General features: G+C 46.9%; 1 protein-coding gene across 1 annotated transcript; it reads left to right on the forward strand.

Annotated features, from left to right (window-relative positions):
* Positions 1 to 2197: 2197 nt before the first annotated feature.
* Positions 2198 to 4061, forward strand: LOC142664557 (uncharacterized). The gene is made up of 3 exons (XM_075843712.1): positions 2198 to 2646; positions 2897 to 3050; positions 3174 to 4061. Exons 1-3 carry the CDS (start codon positions 2463 to 2465, stop codon positions 3910 to 3912), a joined length of 1077 nt encoding a protein of 358 aa, XP_075699827.1. The 5' UTR covers positions 2198 to 2462; the 3' UTR covers positions 3913 to 4061.
* Positions 4062 to 13174: the final 9113 nt, after the last annotated feature.

Here is a 13174-nt window from a genome sequence, read left to right on the forward strand (position 1 = left end):
AGGGCACTTATAATGTGGTGACAGAGTCTCTTTAACAAATTTCATTCACACGCTGCTGAAATATTCCACAAAGAATACATGCATAAACTGACCTGCGGTGAGGATTATAAATCTGCAGCATGTAATTTTATGCTTCGAATTCACTTTGCATTTGCATATTCACAGCAAATTCTGCAGCCTAAACAAACCTGTAGATAGTTGCCACCAGGGGCGTAGCTAAAGGCTCATGGGCCCGATGCAAAAATTCTTACTAGGCCCCCCCCCTGCACATGCCATTACGGCTGAAATTACGGTGCTGTTTTCTCCTGAAAACAGCACCGTAATTTCAGCCGTAACAGACGCTGCCGTGTGAACATACCCTCAGGGCTTAAAATGTCAGGGGAAATAGCCCCAATACATATGTGTCCGCCCAAAAAATGTGTGTATAGGAAACAGCATAGCATATCTATAGCACTACGACCCTATAAACTATGGATAGGATTAGATACAGTGGCTCAGCAGACAGTATCACACATTATAGGATTAGATACAGTGGCTCAGAAGGCAGTATCACACATGATAGGATTAGATACACAGCTCAGCAGTCAGTATCACACATGATAGGATTAGATACAGTGGCCCAGCAGACAGTATCACACATGATAGGATTAGATACAGTGGCTCAGCAGACAGTACCACACATGATAGGATTAGATACAGTGGCTCAGCAGACAGTACCACACATGATAGGATTAGATACAGTGGCTCAGAAGGCAGTATCACACATGATAGGATTAGATACAGTGGCTCAGCAGACAGTATCACACATGATCGGATTAGATATAGGGCCCAGCAGACAGTATCACACAAGATACGATTAGATACAGGGCCCAGCAGACAGTATCACACATGATTGGATTAGATACACAGCTCAGCAGACAGTATCACACATGATTGGATTAGATACAGGGCCCAGCTCGCTGACATTGCGTCTCCAGCGCTGGACCCAGGATAGGTAAGAATAATAATTTTGCTTCTTTATGTGTTACTGATTATTTTTGTGTTTGTGTTTTTTTTACAGGTTCGGTTGTTGGACTACGTCGGAAACGAGGACTTCAATGACGGCGTTTTTTTTATTCTCAATAAAATGGTTAATGAGGGTTGTGTTTTTTTATTTCAATAAAATATTTTTTCTATGTGCTTGTATCTTTTTAACTTTATTATCACCGCCTTAGTAATGGCCGCTGGGTGATTGACAACCTCCATTACTAAGGCGAAGCTTAATGTTAGCCGGTGCAGACGCTACACTAACCCCCATTATTACCCTGGTACCCACCGCCACCAGGAGTACTGGGAAGAGCCGGGTACGAACCAGTACCCGACCATCTGTAGTGACGGGCAGGCACCGGGGTGGCCGCAGGCTGGTAGTATTAGGCTGGGGAAGGCCAAAAATAGTGGCCCTTCCCACCCTTGTAATGCTGCCTGCTGCTGCTGTGTTGTATCTGGCTGGTTATGAAAATTGGGGGGGACCCCACATCGTTCTTTCCAATTATTTATTTATTTATTTTTTTTAAATGACGTGGGGTCCCCCCCATTTTTCATAACCAGCCAGATACAATAAAGCAGCAGCAGCCTAGCATCACCAGGGTAGGAAGGGCCACTGTTTTTGGCCTTTCCCCTCCTGATAATACCAGCCTGCGACCGCCACAGTGGCCGACCATCACTACAGATGGTCAGGTACTGGATCGTACCAGGCTCTTCCCAGCACCCCTGGTGGCGGTGGGTACCGGGGTAATAAAGGGGGTTAGTGTTAGCCTCTGCATCGGCTAACACTAAGCCCCACCTTAGCAATGGATGCTGTCAATCAGCCGGCGGCCATTACTAAGGCGGTAGTAATATAGTTTAAAAAAAAAACACAAAGACATAGAAAAAATATTTTATTGAAATAAAAAAAAACCCACACAACCCCCATTAACCATTTTATTGATAATAAAAAAAAAGCTGTCATCGAAGTAGTCCTGGAATCCGACGTAGTCCAACGACCGAACCTGTAAGAAAACACACAAAAAATGATTAGTAACACGTGTGTTAGGGGGGATTCAGACGAGCGCGATTTGCGCGCGTGCAGGCCGCGTATTTTCTGCGCATCACGCACAGCACTATAGAAGTCAATGAGGCAGTTCAAACAGTGCGTGATTCTTGCGCAGCGTTTGTTCGCTGCGTACTATACGCGACAGGTTCAAAAACTCTGCGTATTTCACGCATCACGCACCCATTGAAGTCAATGGGTGCGTGAAAATCACGCATGTCATACGCTGGCAGCAGCTGCGAACGCGCGTTTTTCACGCAGGACACGTTGTCTCAATGCAAATGAGTTTGAACTAACTAGTTGAAACCAGCAGAAAAGCAGGAAGTTGGTTAGACAGCAGGTTTTGCAAAAGAGGCCACACCGTTTGCAAAAGCACCACAAGCACCTTGCAGGCATGCCTCGGCAGATGGATGTTGGGAAGCTCATTAGGTTAGTTCAGGAGCGGCCGGAGGTCTGGAACACCCATGCGGAGTCGTACCATGACCGCACATTGAAGGAGGCAGCATGGGAGCAGATAGCAGAGGCGCTATTTGAGCAGGAGTGGGCCGACAGCCGCACCCGTGACCGGCTACAAATTGGTGAGTGGATATCTGTGTGTCGCCATTGATGTGTATAATGACATCCATATTGGATATTGCGTCCCTGCTGAATAATTGCCTGTCATTGCCAACGTTTCGGTTCAGTGCCATCTTTATATATAGTATCATCAACTTAGGCTTGTTCTTGTGTAGACGTGTGTTTAATAACACCAGTTTATACATGCACTGTCTGTGTGCGCACTCACATCTGCTGAGTTTAATCAATGATGTGTTCTTATTCATCATACAGTGGACGATGTAAAGAGACGGTGGCGCAGCTCGAGGGACCAGTTCCGTCGAGAACATGGATCCGGCGCCCGTAGCGGAGATGGTGGTCCCCAAAAACGGCGCTACATGTACTACGACCAGCTGTTGTTCCTGCGGGAAATAATGGACATGCGACCGTAAGTACTCGTTGTTGTCCCTTTGTGGCCACGTCACCCTCCAAACATGTTACATACCCCAAAACGCCTTTGTGTTTGCACATGACATTTGTTTCCTCAACTGACGTGTCCCCTATATTATAGAACTAGCGACACTCTGGATGCTTCAGAAGAGGAGGCACGGCCCCAGTGTAGCCAGGCGTCCCAATCCGCTGCTCCCCTGGTCGCCCTCACCCCGGAGGCCACTAGAGAGGATCCTGGTCCAGTCGCCTCAGCGCCTGAAGCAGGACAACCGGACCAAGTGGCACCTAGACAAGCAGCACCCCGCCGCAGACGTCCTGGTAACCCACCCGCAGCTGCACAGGTGGACGCCCGTGTTCTTGAGTACCTGCGCCGTGCAGCCGATGAGGACCAGCATGATTTTTTTTGCCGGAGCATGGCACCTTTGATGCGGCGGGTACCAGAGGATAGGTTGGTGCGGCTGCAAATAAATATGCTGTCGCTAATCGACTGTGCGACACCCCCGCTAAGTCCAGGCCGGTGCTTTACTTCTCTGGAGCACTGGCGTAGTGTATATATGCCCTCAGCGCGTGCCCATGTGCCAAGGCCCTCCCAACCTGCCCCCGTCTTCTCGCAGATGGCGCAATACCCTCCTGCCCCAAGATACCTCTCCCCTGCCCCAATGCCTGGGCCAGTCCATCACTTTCCTCAATACTCCATACCTGGGCCAAGTTTACAGGCTCACATGCAGCCTCAGGGTTACCACCCGCAGTATCAACCCCAATATGCTGTGCAGGAACAGGCTCCTCAGGGCCGGGGACAGCAGAGTGGTGCGGAACGGTCGGGTTACAGCTCGCCGACCCATGCCTATCAGAATCTTTAGGGGCTCTTTTTTTCTACCGACACATGTTAGAAATCGATGACATGCTAGGAATTTGTTGTATATGCATCATGTTGGTGCACTTTTTTGTTCGGGTATGTTTTCCCGCCTCTGTATTTATTTGGCTGATATGGCGAGTATGTGCCACAAACATGACTGCTACTAAAGTTCGATATTTTGAAGTTCTGTGTGGACAATCCTTTTGTTACCTTGCACACCTTTTCTACTGCCTCTACCGCTAGGAGGTGCTGTTGCCTTAGAGGTTGTGACGGTATTAGATTTCTCCACCACATCTTTGAGGTCTTCGTTGTTCGGAAGGGGTTTGGAATACCAGGAACTCAGCTGTAATTAGTATAGTTAGTGTTTGGCCAGAACTAACTTTACTCCCCCCGAAACGCTCACATACATATAGGCCAGGAAATACATAGTTTCCACAAGAGGATGTGATGTCCATGCATTCCTGCCGTCTAAAAAGGGTATTCCAAGCGCCTACCGAGCTTTAAGCTCGCAACCCACGTCAAGGGGCCTCAAGTTTTGCGAGTCCCTAACCCTCCCCCACACCCCCCCCCACCAAAAAAGGCCTTGAGGGATAAACAGACGTTCTCTCAAATAAGATTAACTTCACCACAACTCAAATGGCAGCGTTCTGGCAGGTTACTTCTCAAGCCTGCCTGGCAAAATACTCGGCAAATTGGTGGCGCACTCGCTGCCCACATGTCGGTGGCCGGCCAGGCCGAGCAGCCTGGCTCAGGCTGGTGGTGGGTGCAGATGTTCCCATATATTCCACATCATGAGCGGCATCATTGATGCGGGTAAAGTTGTGCAGCACAACACAGGCTTTGATCACGCATGTGACATTTGACGGCGACAATTGCATTGATGTCATCAGGACCCTCCACTTGCTGGTCATGATGCCAAAGGCACATTCCACGACTTTCCGTGCTCTGCATAGTCGCTGATTGAAAATGCGCCTACGGTTATCCATGCCCCTCCGCGCAAATGGCCGCATTACGTGTTTGCTGAGGGCAAAACCTTCATCTGCAACCATAACATAAGGAAGGGGTGGCCCGCTGGTGCCAGGGAGGATGCTAGGCTCGGGGACATCAAGTTGGTTGGACATTAGACGCTGTGCCATTCTAGATGAGCGAAAAATGCGTGCATCCGCCGAGCTGCCATAGGACCCGATGTCCACGATGGTAAAGCAGAAATTACAGTCCGACAAGGCAAGCAAAACTATTGAAAAATACTGCTTGTAATTGAAGTAGCGAGAGCCAGAGTGGGGCGGTTTCTGCACACGGATGTGCTTCCCATCGAGTGCACCAATACAGTTAGGAAATTGTGTGTCGCGTTCAAACTGCTGCGCTATGCGAAGCCAGTGTTGGGCCGTAGGCTGAGGGATCACGCTGCTCTTCAATCTCTGCCACAGGACCACACAGGTTGCTGGGACAATGCCGCAAATAGTGGAGACTCCAATTAGGAATTCAAAATGAAGGGCATGGTAGCTAATGCCGGTCGCCAAAAAACTACAGAAATTCATACAAGCAAAGCACAAAGAAAACATGTTAGTTTAGGACATTAAGGACATAAAATAAGGTGTAACCTGGCTCACAAAACTGCACATACCGTAACGTCAGAAGGAGACGCTCCTCGGGGGAAATACAGCGTCGCATGTTTGTGTTCTGATAGGTTATTCCAGGCCGAACCAGCTCCAGCAGCATATCAAAGGCATGCACAGACAGGCGGCAAAAGGCCCGAAATTTCTCAGGGTGACGACGGAGGTCAGCAAAGAGGATATGAAAATGCCCTTTAGAGGTGCGTTGGGCCACTATTGGGTGAACCCACATCCTACCTGATCTCCGCCGGTGTGGCCGTAGAGGGCTACCTCGTTGCCCAAACCTCCGGGATATCATCCATGCTAATAGCACACGGGCCAGAGAGCTAGGTGGCATCAATGCAGTCTGGCAGACAAACTTCACTAAAATACTGGTAGAAACAGTGGGTTGCATCCAAAGCACACAAATGAATTAACACAGGTGCACACATGAAGCAGGGGTATTGCATTAATGGCCCTTTTGAAGCCTGGCGTAAACAGAACAGCTGAGTGCGTTTTTTCCACGCGCGGGAAAAACGCATGTCTTACGCGCGTATTACACGCATACATCGTTCAAAAACGCATTGCCCACGCTGCTGACACGCTCGCAAAACGCTGCGTTGTTTGCGCGCGCAAAAACGCAACGTTCGTGTGAATCTCCCCTTAGGCTTAGATACAGGGCCCATGTGTGATACTGTCTGTGGGACAGTGTATCTAAGCCTACCACAACATAGGCTTAGATACAGGGTCCAGCAGACAGTAATCTTATACAGTATAAGATTACTGTGTGCTGGGGCCCTGTATCTAAACCTACAGTGTGGTAGGCTTATATACAGGGCCCATCAGACAGGATCACACATGGGCCATGTATCTAAGCCTACCATGTGATTGGCTTAGATACAGGGCCCAGCAGACAGGATCACACAATCTGTGATCCTGTCTCATGGGCCCCCTAAGCCTGCTACAGCGTAGGCTTAGGGGTTGTGCAGTCCCTAAACATTGATGGCCTATCCACAGGATAGGCCATCAATAGCTGATGTGTCTCTCGGGACCCGCAAATCAGCTGTTTTGAAGGGGCCGCAGCACTCGTACGAGAGCTGCTTCCCCTTCATTTCACTACTCGCCCACACTGTGAATCGCCGACACGGATTCACAGTGTGACCGGAATGAAGGGGAGCAGCTCTCGTACGAGTGCTGCGGCCCCTTCAAAACAGCTGATTGGCGGGTCCCGGGAGTCGGACCCCGCCAGTCAGGGCTAACCTTACCTTCCTCTTCGGCTGCGGCGGGAGTTCTGTCGTCTCGATGCTGTGCGCGGCGCATAGCGCTGTGACGTCATGCGCTGCGCACAGCGCTTGACGTCAGGACCTCCGCTGCGATCCGGAACCAGGAAGGTAAGTAAGGTATGTTACTATAGTAACAGGGGCCCGCGGACCGAGTTACTATAGTAACTTTTTATTGATGTTGTGCGGGGGGCCGTGGGCCCCCTGGCTTCGGGGGCCCGGTCGCAATTGCGACCCCTATAGCTACGCCAGTGGTTGCCACACAGTTTCCCCTGTAGAGAGTGCCACACAGTTCTCCCTGCAGAGTATTACATAGTGCCCCCTGCAGAGTTCTACACAGTGCCCCTTGTAGATAGTGCCACACAGTGCTCCCTGTAGATAGTTGCCACGCAGTGCCCCCTGTAGAAAGGGCCACTCAGTGTCCCCTGTCAAAAAGGTCACACAGAGCCCCCTGTAGATTTTTTGAAGACGTTTTCCCATAGACTGAAAAATACAATAAAGACAGCTGAAACAAAATCATGTAAAAAATTTGTGACTTATAAAGTATTTGTAAGTATTAACGTTTTTATTTCTTTTACACAAAAAAGATTTTTATTTTTTTTCTTATTTACGATTTTTGCAATGGAGTTGCAGCGTTTTCGCTGCAAAGTCGCAACACTTGGCTATTTGTTGCAGGCTTTACATTCTCACTGAAATCATTGTGGAAAACTCGCAACAAAAGAGCATCGAATCTGCAGCATGAACTGACACGCTGCAGATTTAAATTCTGAACTGCAGATCAATTCATGAACGTTTTAGCTGCAGGTTTTTTTCTGCAGCGTGTGCATGAGATTTCTTCAAATCTCTTTCACTTGCTGCTACTGTAAATTCTTCAATATTTCCACACAGGATTCTGTTGCAGAAAATCTGCAGAGTTTACTACATAGGAACCCAGCCTAAGGGTATTTTCACGCTTAAACTCAGAAACGTCTGAAATTACAGAGCTGTTTTCAAGGGAAAACAGCTACTGATTTTCCGAAGTTTTTTAAGCCACTCGCGATTTTCGCTGCGTTTTTTTACGGCCTTTTTTTATCTGTTTTCTATAGAGTCAATGAAAAACAGCTCCAAAAATGTCCCAAGAAGTGACATGCACTTTTTATTCGCAACCATTTGTTACGCGGCCGTTTTTCAAAACGGCAGCATAAAAATACGCCACGTCGGAACAGAACGCCGTTTTTCCCATTGATATCAATGGGCAGATGTTTGGAGGCGTTCTGCTTCCGATTTTACAGCCCGAAAAACGGCTGAAAATAGGCCGTGTGAACATACCCTAACTTTGCAGTCTCACATGGCAGATTTGTTGCGGAAATTTCTGCGATTGTAAATCAGTTCCATTTGTCTGAATGTCATTGTTTCTGCTGCAGGTGTATAATTTATGCAAGTTTCATTCAGATGAATGGAGCTGATTTTCAGTGGCAAAAATTTCTACTACAAAATCTGCAGCATGTGAAACCACCCTTAGGCCTCGTGCTCACTTCCATCACCGTTTTCACGGCCATTTTTGACGGATCCGTGTGCCCATTTTAGCGGCCGTGTGATTTCCGTGTGCACTCCGTGTTTCCGTTTCCGAGCGCCGAACATGGTACTGTCCCTGGGTGCTGAAAGAGCAGGGTTGTTCAGCGCTAGTCACTGTACAGGGTGCTGAAAGAGTTAATGGGCTGCACTGATCGGCAGTAACTCATTCAGCACCCTGGACAGTGACTAGCGCTGAAAAATGACCATGCTCGGCGCTCGCAAAATACAATTTTAATGAAATAAAAAATAAAAAAAATAAGTTCATACTTACCCAGAGTCCCTGCATTTTCCTCCTGTCCGGCCTCCTGGGATGACGTTTCATCCCATGTCACCGCTGCAACCAATCACAGGCTGTAGTGGCGGTCACGCAAGTCTGGATGATGTCAGAAGGCCGGCCTCCGCGGATGATGCTTCATCCCACGTGACCGCCTCTGCAGCCAATCACAGGCTGCAGCGGCCACATAGACTGCCGCGTCATCCAGAAAAGTCGGACTGGAGGAAGAAGAGGGACTCGTCACCAAGACAATGACCGGGGTACATATGAACTGCTTTATATTTTATTTTTATCAGCAGCTCTTCTCTCTATCAGTGATGGATAGAGAGAAGTGGCTGCCGATTAGTGTAATATATCTGTAATGTACTTCTGCCCGTCCGGCCGTTGCTAGGCTGCCTTCCGTGTGCCTTTAGTTTTTTTGACGGCCCCATTAACTTGCATGAGCCTCACGGTCACGGAATCTCGGACCAAAGTAGGGCATGCTCTACTTTTGATCGGAACGGAGCAATGGGACCGTCAAAAAAACTGAAGTGTGAATAGCCCCATTGCAATGAATGGGTCAGGGTGCTAGCCGTCAGAAAAACGGCTAGCACCCAGAAGAAGAAGACTGAAGTGTGCACGAGGCCTAAGGGTAGGAACTCAGACAACTTATTCAGTGCGGATACACTGTGTTAAGCTGCGCAGCGTACCCGCCCTGAACACCGAAGGGAATGCCGTCCGGAAAATGGCACCACACGTTTTTCCGGCGGAATTTCCGCTGCGATGCGGCGCCGGAAAAAAACCCCAAAAACTTTCATACTTACACGCTCCTTCTCGGCGCGTTGTCCGGCTTCCTGGGTTGACGTTGCAGGAGATGTTATGGTGCAGCCTGTGATTGGCTGCAGCGGTCACATGGCCTGCAACGTCATCCAGGGAGGCAGGAATGGAGAAGGAGCAGGGTACTCTGGGTAAGAATAACTTTATTATTTCTTTTTTTACTTGAAATTTTTGCGGCGTAATCTCTGTAATTCTGCCGGAAACATCGCAACACACACTGCTTTGTTGCGGGTTTAAGCACCCCATTTAATTCACTGTGTAAACCTGCAACAGAAGAGTTGCATATCCGCAGAATTAATTGACATGCTGCGGTTGAAGTAACCGCACCGCAGATCAATTTATGTGTGTTTTTTTCGGCAGAAATTTACCGCAGCATGGGGATGAGATTTGTCGAAATCTTACCCACACTGCTGCAACTGTAATACTATGCGGATTTTCCACAATTAATCTTTAGTGGAAAATCCGCAGTGTTTACGCTGTGTGTGTTTCTACCCAAAAGGCCAGTTCACACGTTGCGTAAATACCTTAGATTTTCTGCAACGGAGTTTGTTGGGGAAAATCCGTAGCAAATACAGTAGCAGCAAAGTGGATGAGATAGAACAAATCTCATCCACACGCTGCGTAAATACTGAGCGGAAATACCGCTCAGAAATTGCCTGTGATGCAGAAATTAATTCCGCAGCATGTCAATTGTCTTTATGTAAACGCTGTTTATATGTTGCGGGATTTCCCCATTGAATTCAATGAGGAATGTAAATCCTGCAACAAATAGCAGCTGTTTGGTTTTTGCAGCGGATTCGCAGCGATCCCGCCGCAAAAAACTTACCTCAGAAAAAATAAAATAATTTAACTTACCTAGGAACCTGTGTTTCATCCTCCTGGGATGACGCTTCATCTCATGTGACCGCCGCTGCAGCCAATCACAGGCTGTAGCGGTGGTCACATGGATGAAACGTCATCCCAGGAGGCCGGTCTGCTAGCTTGCCGGGTAAGTGCTGCAGTTTTTCGCAGCGGACATTCCGGGCGAAAAGCTGCACCACAGTTTGGTACACATTTTCGTTTGGAATTCCCTGCGGCCCACAGGGCTGCGTACTATTACGCAGTGTATCTGCGATGTGTGAACTCAGCCTAATAGGTCAGTGTACATGAGCCTACAATGCAGATGCCTCAAGAGTACTTCCGGTCTGCTTCCTCCATAGAACCTGCATGAAGAAGTGTCATAAACTGGCCAGTCTACTGTATAAATAATGACCCTCTCTTCTAGATATTACTGAATACAACAGATGGATTACTGTATAGAGATGACAAGTACAGAGGGTGTCATGTTACAGTAGAAGCAATCTGAAAAAAGCCACAAAAACTCTTTATGAGACCCCAAATAAGTACGTTTTTGGTGGAAGGAAAAATTTCTGTTGTTTTCTTGGAGATACAATTTAATGAATAGAAGATGCAAAAGATTCCCGTCTTAAAACTCTGATGGTTCATGTTACTCATCTGAGCATTACTTGATGAAAGTCGTCCTCTCAAACGAAAGCTTGTAGCTATGTGAATTGTTGCAGCTTTTATGAAAAAACACTACATATGTTCCTGTTAGGTAATTTAACATTTTAACACTACTAGCTACCCTTATTTTTAGGGTATTGTTTCCCTTTAAAATAATACACCTCCTCCTGAGACTATTTCACTCACGCTGAGTTTGGTAAATCAAGTAATACAAGTATCAGCTTGAAGTTTTTTTGCTGACTTGACGTGTTCATCTTGCTAAAAAACAGCATGAGACATTCATTAATGCATTGCAACGCAGTCAGTCCAACATTGCCCTATTACAATTATTCCACAGACCTGGAATTAATTATTTCCTAATTAGCTCACGTTCAGGGCCAAGGGCAAAAATATGCACATGTGGTAATTGGTACTGTGAGATGGGGCATGTCTGTTTGAGCTGTAACCGTCCTCACTTCTTTCAAAACAGATGGCTTCTTTCTAATATTGCATTTGTCTCCCGCTAAGTGAAAATAGCAAATGAAACAAACAAAATAATTTTGTAACCTGCAACAGTCGTGTACAGAAATAACATCCCGACATTTAGTTTGCTGTTTCAACTTTTTACTCCAGCTGATAACGACATACAGACAACATATTATCACATTCTGATTGTGCAGATTTTTGTGTGTGGCAGGTAAAGAAACTATTTCACCCGAAATAAACTCCAAAACTTCATCGACATTTAGTTTCTGGAAATTGTAAAACCACAAAGCGGACCCTGCAGAAGCTGGTGTTTTATACCATTAACCCTTTAGTGACCACCAATACGCCTTATTCACGGCGGTCACTAAGGTGCCTTAGGCTAGGCCGCCACCTTTCCATGCCAGCCTAGTCTAAGTCCTCCACGTGTGTCCTGTGCAGACTGGAGCGGGTGCTTGACTGTCTAATAACAGCCGGGCTCATGCTCCTAAGGCAGCGATTAAAGTTTACTTCGATCACGGCTGTATAACACGTTAAATGCTGCGGTCAATAGCAACTGCGGCATTTAACTTGTTTACAGAGGGAGGGAGCTCCCTCTCTCACCCATCAGCGGCCCTGCAAATCCAATCACAGGCCTCAGATGGGTTATCATGGCAGCCGGGGGCCTAATAAAGCCTGCCAGGCCTGCCCTGGCTATATGCCTACTAGGCACTTTTTCAAGTCTGGGGCCCCCCCCCCCCCCCAAACTCTGAAGACAGAGCTCATATAACACTGTACCGTATAGATTTGCAGATTTCAGTTTAGGCGGCCACAGATCTGGCACGGTTTTGAATTTGCTGTAAAAGAAGTATGAGCTATACAGAAGAGAAAAAGCAGAATACTTTGAGACACTAAAGAGGTCAGGAGCTTTAAAGGGGCTCTGTCACCAGATTATAAATGCCCTATCTCCTACATAATGTAGATAACAACAGTGTTTTTTATTTTGAAAAACTATAATTTTTGGAGGAAGTTATGAGCAATTTTAGATTTATGCTAATTACTTTCTTAATGCCCAACTGGGCGTTTTTTAACTTTTGACTAAGTGGGTGTTGTACAGAGGAGTGTATGACGCTGACCAATCAGTGACCAATCAGCGTCATACACTTCTCTCCATTCATGTCCATTTGTACTCACAGCACAGCGTGATCTTGCGAGATCACACTGTGCTGTCACATACACCCACATTAACTTTACTGAAGTCTTGAGAGTGAATAGACATTGCCTCCATCCAGGACGCTATGTCTACTCACAATCCCAACACTTCGGTAAAGTTTGTGTGGGACTTAATCGCTGCACAGCTTGATCACGCTATGAATGACAGCAGTAGTGAATTTTGATATATTACATATCTATGTTAAAGTAATTGGGTCAGGGCTAGTGTTACGAAAATGATTGGGGTAACGTTTTTTGTGGGTGGGTAATTTATATGTACTTATTATTAATTTTTTTGGACTTTTATTTTACTTATATTTTTTTATTATTATGGTCTGTCCGTTAAAGGTCAGAAAAGACTTTTGGGGGACTTTATTTTTTACACCATGTTTTTGCTCTGTATCTGGGGCTACACAGTGACTATTGTCACTAATAGGGCTGAGCTAGATTTAGTAGTCTTCAACTAACAGCATGGCTGGCGATCATGTGACCAGTCACAATCACCAGGATAATAGAGGCAGCGGCCTCTATTCTAAACACAGCGCTCATTGAGCGCTGTGTAGAAGCAATCTGAGAAGAGAGACGCAGCAAAAG

This window comes from Rhinoderma darwinii, chromosome 12, assembly GCF_050947455.1.
Source record: "Rhinoderma darwinii isolate aRhiDar2 chromosome 12, aRhiDar2.hap1, whole genome shotgun sequence".
In the NCBI taxonomy this organism is placed as follows: domain Eukaryota; kingdom Metazoa; phylum Chordata; class Amphibia; order Anura; family Rhinodermatidae; genus Rhinoderma; species Rhinoderma darwinii.